Here is an 11,306-nt window from a genome sequence, read left to right as displayed (position 1 = left end):
AGCTAATCAGTAAAACCACATAAGAAACAGATCCCCCTCTTGATCATCCTTTTTTCCAGAGAGACAGAAGATTACCATTTTCCTCCCCCAAGGCCATATGGCAAGTTATTTTACTGATGTCTGTGATGAATGTGTAAGCACCATTGCTCATTTGCAACTTCAATGTATTGACTGGGCCATTAAATCATGTGCACTCCAGATGAGGCCATGTGTGTTCCCAGGAGATCTCAGAAGAGGAAAAGGGTATGAGAGCGTGGAAACATATTGAGGAAACGAGGTGAGTCATCTCTGAGTGACATGGCAAGCAATCAGGCAATCAATACTCCCATTCAGTCATACTGCACTGACTCAGCAACTAAGCAGGAGGAGAAAGGAGAATTGTAGGAGGAAATAACCCATGTATATGTTGCTCAGTATCCTAACACCAGAAGACAGTATTACGTCTCTCCTAAAATTATAAATCCACAACCAAAATAATTATCTTGTTATATTCAGAAACAAAAGATTAAAGAAATGATCTTCCTGTTCCATTACTGTTCTGTCCTCTCCGTGACCACAGACAGAGCCTCCTGATTATCTTGCAGTCTCAAAAATAAAAAGCTTCCCACCCACCAGAAGTCCTAAACAGGAAGCACTGGTTAGCAAATGGACAAGGCCGTTTCCGTAGCAACAACTGGAGCCTAAAAGCCCTCCTTGCAGTGTCTGCTCTGGCTCACATTGTGCCTCCTTAACCGGATGAGACTGGAGGAGGGGGGGTTGATGGAGAGAAGAGCAGTGGGATGGACAGGGACCGTTTTTAATCTGTACCACAGGGAGGTAGAGAGAGCAACGGGGGTGGGTGTAGTTTTTGAATTTATCTCCAAAGACAGTGAAAGCCTTTATTGATGTTATTGATGTTGAGTTTACAATTCTCTCAGGACAGTGACAACTTAATGCAGTCTGTTGAGGTCATTTCAGCTCCAACGTTAATGGTCATCATCTTATATAACTCTAAAAACTTGTGAGCAATCAGTACATATTATTTTTTTGGTAAGATGCTGTATTTATTTTGGGTTTTTGTCACTTCATACTCTACGTGATTAATTGAGAGCTGGGCTGATCATAAGCTGAATTTCAGAGTCACAGTTACACTGTATGCCACACTTTAGGCCTTATTTGATCTCAGGTTTTGTTTTACAAAGAGACATACTTTAATCCCCCCTACATATCTATGCAATTTAATAAATATTTTTTTTCAGACTGTAATGTAATTTTAAGCAGGATATAAGGAATTGTATTAGTGTTGTAATATGCAGTATATTATGTCAATAATTATAACCTCTCCTATGAAAACATATGTTATATTATTACAATTGTGTTTTACTTTATTTTCATTTCACACCCTATTGGTGCCTACATATGGAGTTGTTTAATAATGACTACATTATAGTGTGTTGATCCATTTATGAAATGTGTATATCGTGCTTATTCAATTCAATTCAATTTTATTTATAGTATCAAATCATAACAAGAGTTATCTCGAGACACTTTACAGATAGAGTAGGTCTAGACCACACTCTATAATTTACAAAGCCCCAACAATTCTAATAATTCCCCCAAGAGCAAGCAGTGCGACAGTGGCGAGGAAAAACTCCCTATTAGGAAGAAACCTGGGACAGACCCGGGCTCTTGGTAGGCGGTGTCTGAAGGTGCTGGTTGGGGGTGTGATGAACAGTGGCAATAATAGTCACATTAAAGATAATGGAACAGTGACTTCCAATGGTAGTTGTAGTAGTTCATGTCATATCAGGGCGCTGCAGGGCGTTACAGGATGTAGCGTGGCACAGCAGAGCATGGATGGACGTAGGATACATGCTAAATATGGGGGTTAAAGTAAAGTGTTACCCAAATATAGCCTATATAACCTGCTGTTTTAGGCATAGAACTACATTTTATCTGAATGGTTTTACACTCAGACATGTTTGTTCTTCTGCCACTAGAGGGCAGTGCAAACACTATCAAACAGACGCCTCCCACTCTCTGTTGACACTAAACTTTTGACCTACTTTCGGTGTAGACGCATGGACACCCTTTCACTGTACTCCAAGCTCTACATAACATATCAACCAGTGCTAATGTATTTCCTTTCTGTCTGATGCTTTAGATAGGTCTAATGAACAACAGTCTAGTGTTCAACTTCACTTTCAGTATTATTAGTACAAGCAAATTGCAACAGAAAAAAAATAAAAGTCTCCTCTATAACATATTGAAAGTCAAAAAAAAAAAAAAAAAAAATCCAAGTAGTGGTATTGTGGTAAGCATTGAAAAATACTGATATCGGTGATGCCAATTTCACATAGCAGCCCATGTTAAGTGGAGACACTACAGGTGAATCGGAAAAATATTTTAACTAACAGATATCACCATGCAACTTCCCCAGTTGATTACTTACAGTAAGACAATACTTTTTTTTGTATTACAAGTTATCTGAACTATTATGTTTAATTATGCAAATGAGGCATTGTCTAATTAAATATGTGCAAACACAAATAACGGTGTTTCAGTATTGTTCAACTTGGGCCCTATTTTCCCATGCATTGGTGTCTATAGGTGACTAATGTGAACCAAAATCTTTAAAATCTTTTTAAATCTTTGGTCCAGTATTTTGTGAGAACGCTGTAACCAGCAGCCACAGACCGGGCTGCAATGTAAAATGCACACCTGAAAGTGTTGTTTTTGCCACTGACAGGTTCAGATTGTTATTCTAAGTGTCTGACAACATTATGGAAAGGATCCCTACAGAGATAGACCTTTTTCGTTAAAGAGTAAGATCCTTTTTATTTAACATGAAACAGCCCTGAAATCACCATCACCAAACCCACCAGACTCCATGTAGATAAACACATTGCATTGCAGCCCGGTCTGTGGCTGCTGGTTACAGCGTTCTCACTCAATACTGGACCACATATTTCAAAAGATTTTGGTTCACATTAGTCACTTAGACACCAATGCATGGGAAAATAGGGTCCAAGTTGATAAATACTGAAACACCATTATTTATGCAAATTAGCACATATTTAATTAGACAATGCCTCATTTTGCATAATTAAAAATAAAAGTTCAGAAAACTTGTAATACCAAAAAACATTGTCTTAATGTAAGTAATGGGGAAGTGCCATACCATACTGATAGACAGTTTTTGTTGCAATTTGTGTGTGGTCAGAAAACACAAGTTTTACATGTTGTTTTCGCTTCCTGAATACTGAGGCGAAAGCAAAAACATTTTCTAAAACACTTCCTGATAAGGATTTATATTTGATATGAAACTCATCTTACAATCACTGTTAGCATGTCTGCTGTCTGGTTGAATATCCTTTGTGTCTCCTGCACAGCCCTGAGTGGCCCAGGTAAGACGGCCAACATGTGATGAGATACTGTATATTGAGCTAGTAAAGTGGTTCCTCCTACTACATGTGAAAACATGGCATTAGTTTAGCACATCTCCAATGTTCTGTGTATATGATTTGCTTTTGTAATTTGTAACAAAATACTTTAAGGGCTTGTATTTGTGTATTTGAAATACTTAAAATACATTATTTAATATGTCATTTTTTTCTCAAATGAGACACATTTAAACAGTTAGCCTATCGTGGTCTTTGGCTAAATGTAAGGGAATCACATGACATGTCCTGTGTCATTGTGAACAACTGTATTTATTTTGTATTTCCTGGGACTGCAGTGTTAGGGGGTACATTTTGAGGTTATTGTTGGTATTGGGGGAAGGGGAGGGGTCGCTTTTCTTTCTCTTCTACTATTTTGTACTGCTGTGATGGTACTGTTTTGTGTTTTTTACACTTGCTCGTGAAGTTGGAGATCTAAGAAATGTTCTTACTCCACTGGACTTATATTTATCGCTCTTTAAAAAGGCAACTACTTCATGCCCAGTCTTATTGTCATCTGGAAGAACTAGTGCATTTCCGTGGCCTACTTGTTCAGTTCAAATCAGTTGCATTTGAATTTGCTGCCCACCAAGCACGCACCCTTGAATTCGTCGCCTCCAACATATCCTGATTGGCCACTTTAAATCTATAATGTGGGAAATTAGCAGAGCTCATCTTTTCAATGTAGGTCAGACCCATATTAATACTAAATGCCCAAAATGTGATAATATCAGTTTGTATAGAATATATTTTTTATTTTCAAATTACAAATTACTTGTATTTAATTAAAAAAAAAATTTTCATACTAGTATTTTATATTGTATTTTGATACATTTGATGAGCAAGTATTTGTAATTTTTAACAAGATATTTTTTGAAGTATTTGTGCCAATCATCTTTCCAGTTATGTTTATCAACACAGAGCGAGTCTGTCTAAAGATTTTAATTTCTGTGACAGCTAGCTTACTGTAAGTAAAAGTTCCTCTTTTTACGGCACTAATTGGTTTTCAAGCACTCTGGTTACTATTAGGTGTTTGTTCTTCTTGACACTGCAGTTGGACCAAGCCCAAGATGACTTCCTCAAATGTCTTGTTTTGATACAACTCAAAGATATTCAGTTTACTGTCATAGAGGAGTGAAGAAACTAGAAAATATTCATCTAGGAGAAGCTGTAAAAATGACAAAAAACAATGAATCAATTATCAAAATAGTTGGCAATTAATTTAATAGTTGACAACTGCTGTAATCGGTTAGTCTTTGTAGCTCTATTTTAGAGAGGGGTTAAAACAGTCACAACACAAAAGCGGTGTAATCTCAGACAGAGTTATAGTTCACGAATCTACCAATCCTACATTGCAATGTATCTAAACTGTCTGTCAGATTACGCCGTCATCTTCTCGCCCACATCAAACGCTTGATGTAGGTCACACGTAGCTGTTAGTCTAATTTGGTTGGTGGTGTGGGTGAAAACACATTCACATTTCCTACTGAAGAGTTCAGACTTCAAGTGCACCTTTGTGTGACAGTCACTGTCAGCATGTCTGCTGTCTGGTTAAAGCTCCTAACCCTCCTTACCATCCTCTCCTTCCCAGCCAATAGTGGCCTAGGTAAGACTGGTTACACGTACAACGGCTAAGAATGAAACAAATGTGTTTGGTAGTAATTATTGTAATGTAATTCATAAAGCTTTATCAAATGTAAAGTGAGATGAAACAAAATAACTGTTTTTTTTTTTGTCTTTCTCTAGTGAGCAGTGAAGTGGTATGGAGAGATCTTGGCAAAGCAGTCACTATCCAGTGCAAAACTCCCAAACCAAACCAAGAGTACCTGACTCTGAAAAAGGGTCTCCGTGAGGAGTATGACGTTTTGTACATAGATGGCAAGTCAGAAAAAAACACCATTCACAAAGAATTCATGGGCAGACTTCAGTTAAATGGCGTATTCCCCGATGTGGACATTCTCATCAAAAACTTGACCACTAATGACACAGGACCGTACTGGTGCGTGTACAAGAAGTTTGACGTGGAGTCCAGTAAAACCCTGGAAATGAAAGGCGAAGGGTCTGTTCTCCTGGTGGTGGCAGGTGGACCTCAGCAGGGTACGTATACTCACAAAACAAAAACATATAACATACAGCAACAGTAACATGTAACAGTAGGCTTAGGATGTACTACCGTAAAGTGTCTGATACATACTAAACTTACATTGACTTATCTAATAGAAATTGTATTAATTACAGATTCAGCATGTCTCCAGTATCACCCATCAGACAATAATCTGGTCCTGGTAATTGTGATCTGTGCTGCGCTGCTGCTGGGCATCATCATGTGCTTCCTCATATGGATCATCCTTAAGGTACCCATGTGTTTTAGTCTGTGTGTGTGTGTGTGTGTGTGTGTGTGTGTGTGTGTGTGTGTGTGTGTGTGTGTGTGTGTGTGTTTTTCTGTATTTGATTGTATTTGGCTATGACTCACAAACTCTGATGGAATCTTGGGGGTGTTTTCCATGTTCCCGTTATTCTCATCAGTACTCAACTGATAAACACACGTAGTCAAATCATTTGTGGAATTTATTCTTTCACTTTAAAAGCTGAGGTTTATTGTCAGAGTCACTTTTACACAATATAATGGTGCAAAGTTGTCTGGGACCAAGGTATTGCTTAGCAGAATGTTGAATCTGAATTCTGTTATTCTGTTTGTATAAATGTGTGTGTGTGTGTGTGTGTGTGTGTGTGTGTGTGTGTGTGTGTGTGTGTGTGTGTGTGTGTGTGTGTGTGTGTGTGTGTGTGTGTGTGTGTGTGTGTGTGTGTGTGTGTGTGTGTGTGGGGTGTGTGTGTGTGTGTGTGTGTGTGTGTGTGTGTACAATATAATACAATACAATATATAAAAATATTTACATTATCATTTGGTCTTCAGTGTGTGGTGCTGTTGAATTGCATTAAGTGAAATGCTTCTTGCTATTATACAATACAGTTCAACAGTACATAAATGTGTGTACCACATATAAACAGTATATATAAGTTGATATAAAGTATAATATATGATGATATAAATGGAAAAATGAGAATGTGTAACTTTAAAATCTCACTTTTTTTATAAGAAACAATCTAAACAAAAAAAGCCTCAATAAAGACAAGTTGCAAGAAATATACTGAATAATAATCCTACTACTTATTGTGTAATAGGCCTACATCTAACATGTTGAAAACAATATCTGTTGTTACCAGACCAAAACCACCAAAAGGCACACCAAAAAGAAACCGAGGCACGTCACCAACAATGATGTTTATGAGGACATGCGTGGAACAATCAGACGCTAAAGATGTCAGCTTGCAAGCAAGCAACATGAAACCATCCACCATCTCTCTGCACCACTAAGGCGCAACTTATGCATGAGAAGCAATGTTGCAACTCAGCATGTTCTCTGTCATCTCTTCTGGCCCTCTGTGTGTCTGGCTGAAAGACAGTTAAGAAAATAAAGTCTATGAATTGCTAAAAGGTACAACATGGGAACACCTCCACTGCCAATGAACAGTTTGTCCAACAACAAATAACCTTGAAAGTATAGAGAAGTACAAATGTCTTGTCTTTTAGTGGCAAGAAATCAGAACTGGACTGTACTAGAGATGTGATATGATTTCTATCTCTGTTGTCTGTCTGGCTCAGGTTAAACTCTTTGTGAAACATTAACAAACACAAACAATGAATGCCACAGAACTTTCTTTTATTCTCCAGTTTGACAGTCAGTTATAACGGAAAAACAACATAAATAAACTACTTTAACGTAGATTTTCTTTAGGGTTTTATTACGAGGTATCGGATCGGTGCATAAACTCCAGTACTTCCCGATACCGATACCAGCGTTTTAGGCAGTATCGGAGCCGATACCGATACTGGTATCGGTATCGGACCATCTCTAGACTGTACTGATATGAGGCCCTGACATGTACAGTATTTTTAATGTAAATATGTCTTCTTTAATTTCAGTAATTTTGTATACAGTATTTTTGTACAAAGTGATGATTAGTTGAAAAGAAAGGCAGTATTAACTTTCCATATAAGATAAATACTATGTATTGTGATTATATTAACTGTAATTCTATGTCTACATGAATAAAACAATAACTTAGTACCATTAGTATGTCTGAAGTAATTTCCTTTTTTTCTTGTTGATGGTACAATATCTTCATTGGTGAAATTATTTTCAGAATACCAGGATGCAGTGGTTTTGGGGCATCACCACCGATCCATGATAAGAAACAGTATATTGCGTGTTTGTATTGTATTCATGTCCCAATAAATGAACAGGAAATACAAGATTACCCCCAAATTAGGTAGATACAGTAGGATGTCCTTGCAGTGGCAGTCTGATTTTATGCTTTTAACTAAAGGAGAAAAGTTAGGGAGAAATGTCTGAGTGATCTAAATATCGAAATAGTTCAAACCAGCGCGTACCAGTTGAGAAGGGCTGACTCTTTGTTTACTCTGTATGGTCATGTGGTGTCAATCAGACACACAGTTTAGGCGTGAGCATTACAATGTTTTGTATATAACTAGACAGATAACATCACAACAAGGAACATCTACTGCTTCCATAATTTTCTGTGGTTCAATATGTCCCACAGTTTCAGCCACCAATGTCCCACATCAAATCAGTCCATTTGTCATGTGTGGCTTTTGTGTGACACAGTGGTGTTTTATTATATAACAAGAAAATTCAATGTTTCTGAAATGAAATATTTTATCTTTATATTTAATATTTTTATTTTTTCACTTAACAAGTCAAAGTAAATGTTAACCACACAAGAAGAAACAACCTTTTGAAAAACATGATAATTTATTACCGGTGCCAAGTCGAGCCGAGTGCATGTTTTCACTAATGTAAACACTGTAAATCAGAAACAGTTTAAACGTCATAAAACAAGACGAAGTTGTATCCAAACTCAGGTCTGACTGAGAGACACCGTATGAGTCAACATTAAAGTGTCACACAGGAAAAAACATCTCGTTTTGTGGCAGCATGTAAGACAGAAGAATGTTTACTTGTGCGGTGCATCTGTGTGGTTACAAGCTCGACTCATGTCCTTCACCGAGCAGCGAGCAAAGATCAGCCAAAGCGTGTAAGTGTGAAATGTGTGTTTACGCCTGCATGTGTGGTAAGTTTCAAGATGTAGTGGTGCAAGTATGCAGTAATGTTATGTATGAGAGGGGGCACAACTTACAAGAAGTCCAGCAAGAAATGGAAACTGTGCCTAGAGGTTATTGGTAGTGTACACAAACGGAAACTGAGACCTCTCTGACAAGAAAGAAAACACACATAACTCATAAGCACATTTACAGCCAGACACGAGCATCTGCACTACAAGGTCACAGTTACTTTACAGACAATTTTTTAACCCAGCAAATTTTCCATTTCTACAAGTACAGAAAACTCCTGATTGTGCAACTGCGGTAATTTCCAGAACCTACCTGTCATGTCTTGTAACAGGAAACACCAAATGATAAGGTACGGCAGAATCTGAGGTGTAAAAGTACATTGTAACACAGTATGAGATAATAATCTGCAACAGCTTTAAGAAGCCAATAAGGGCTGTGACGTGTTTTTTACAAAAGGATATGATATTTTTACATTGAAGCCACATCTGACAATCTGTTTTAACGTAACCTCTGAGAGGCCTCACTATCAGGTCTGATAATCCAAACACTTAGAGGTGCTGTTGACCATATTATGTAATGAAACAGCTTTTGAAATGTGGCTGCACAACTCACTTTTTTTTTGGCTGTTGCTAAATTTGTCAAAAGTTATTTTCTGGAACAGAGGCAGGACCGGAAAATGCACTACAGCAGGTGCTTTTAGAGGTGTAGGTAGGTGTGAAAAAGATTTAAGATAAGATAAGATAGACTTTTTCCTTTATACCTTAATGTAGATCAAAAGTGTATTGTTTAAAACTCTAACTCTATCTGATTAGTGTTTTCCATACAAGTCATATAATGTTCAAACGTGTGAGAGTTCTTGCTATCTCTCATGCACATACATGTCGGTGTAACACCAAAAGCCTCCGCTGTTATAACAATAGGATGTGGTTATGGCCTTACATAAAGTCATAAGTCACAAATACAAAGTCAGCCTTTTTATTTCTTTTGATCTTTTTTTTGGTGATTTTTTTGGGGGATTTCCGGCTTTTTTTTGATTGGAAAGCTGATCTATGAAAGGGGACAGAGAGGGGGGAAGACATGCAAGAAAACCGTCCCAGGTCGGATTATAACCCTGGACCTTCTGTGTCGAGGAATAAACCTCTGCATATGTGCGCCCGCTCTACCAACTGAGCTAACCGGCCACCAAAGTCAGCCTTTTAAAGTAAAATGTAACATAGCTAATATTTATATTTAATCTGTATGTACAGTATGTATCATGTATAACTTTATCAATCATCGGTTGATAAGAGTATATCAATGTAATTCTAACCACATAGTTATTTCTTTGTATACATTTGACATGAATAAAAGTTTTGTTGTTCTGAGGGATTGCTTTGTGGAGGAAATTTGTATTTTCATCAGCAACTGCAAGTGCAAATTGAATAATTCTGCAGCACAAAGCAAGCACTTATTTTCCGTAAAAATCCAGTGGAGTTTTAGGATTCACGTCTAGATGCCTGACTTGCCGTTGCTGACGATGATACGCAGGGGCGTAGCACAAAATTCTGGGCCCTGTAGAAAGGCATTTTCTAAGCAATTCCCCTCGAATCCAATAGTGACAAACACACTTAAAGTCTGGAATCCCAGCTTTCCAGATCTGGTCAAACAACGGTCTGCTAACTATCAATGACCTCTATGCTGATGGCGTTTTCTATTCTTTTTCAGATTTATCAGCAAAGTTTGACCTTCCAAATAGCCAGCTATTCTGCTACTTTCAAATCCGACACTGTTTACGTTCTCAATCGCCTAACTTTCCTAACCAACCTCCAGGTTCTATGATTGATAAACTCCTATCACAAAACTCAAGTCAACGGGGCCTCGTATCTACAGTTTATAATCTCATTTCAAACATAAATTTAAACTGTTTGGACGCCCTGAGGACTACTTGGAGCCAGGATCTTGGTGTCACTTCAGCAGATGAGCAATGGGAACAGATATTAGACCGTGTACACTCCTCTTCGATATGCGCAAGACACAGCCTTATACAGTGCAAGATTCTACACAGAGCTCACCTTACAAACGCAAGATTAGCTAGAATATACCCCGATAGAACTGATAAGTGCAACAGGTGTAATCAATCGGCTGCCGACTACATGCACATGTTTCTGCTCTGTCCCAAGTTATCAGCTTTCTGGTCTGCAGTATTTGGTACAATTAGCACAGTCCTAGACAAACCTGTACACCTCAACCCCCTCTCCGCCCTCTTCGGAATCTCTCCCTCACTCATCACGTCCAAAACCGCAAAGCAGGTGATTGCATTTACCACACTTCTCGCTAGGAGGCTCATCCTTCTTAAATGGACTCAATCCTCCCCTCCCACACATAACAAATGGATTGTTGAGGTACTGCAATGTGTAAGGCTTGAAAAGATCAGGTATTCTTTAAGAGGTTCCCTTAAGACATTCCGCAAACTCTGGCATCCCTTTTTAGGCCATGTCAACACATTAGATATCAATGAAGAAACTGATAGAAACTGACCAGTCTTAACTGAGCCCTGAGCCAATCCCCTCCCTCCCCTCTTGTATAATTATTTTTTATGTATTTTTTTTATTTATTTATTTTTGGGGATTTGTCTATTCTGTCTCTTTTGTCCTGGTGTGTGTGTGTGTGTGTGGGGGGGGGGGTGTTGTTCTTGTGTGAGTGCTGGGTTCTTGTTTGCTTTTTTGTGGGTGGGCTGTATAGGGACCTGAAGA

General features: G+C 38.2%; 1 protein-coding gene across 2 annotated transcripts; it reads left to right on the top strand.

Annotated features, from left to right (window-relative positions):
• Nucleotides 1-3,280: 3,280 nt before the first annotated feature.
• On the top strand, nt 3,281-7,118 carry si:ch211-188c18.1 (uncharacterized). Of its 2 annotated transcripts, none has more exons than XM_028600358.1 (4): nt 3,281-3,386; nt 5,166-5,516; nt 5,658-5,773; nt 6,645-7,118. In XM_028600358.1, the coding sequence occupies exons 1-4, from the start codon at nt 3,329-3,331 to the stop codon at nt 6,735-6,737; spliced, it is 618 nt and encodes a 205-aa protein (XP_028456159.1). In that variant the 5' UTR covers nt 3,281-3,328; the 3' UTR covers nt 6,738-7,118. The 2 variants fall into 2 exon arrangements, with proteins under 2 accessions (XP_028456159.1, XP_028456158.1); XM_028600357.1 differs by lacking the exon at nt 3,281-3,386 and adding an exon at nt 4,875-5,025.
• Nucleotides 7,119-11,306: the final 4,188 nt, after the last annotated feature.

Source organism: Perca flavescens, chromosome 15 (genome assembly GCF_004354835.1).
Source record: "Perca flavescens isolate YP-PL-M2 chromosome 15, PFLA_1.0, whole genome shotgun sequence".
Taxonomy (NCBI): Eukaryota; Metazoa; Chordata; class Actinopteri; order Perciformes; family Percidae; genus Perca; species Perca flavescens.
Note: the sequence above shows the minus strand (reverse complement) of the source record. Positions and strands in the feature narration are given on the sequence as shown.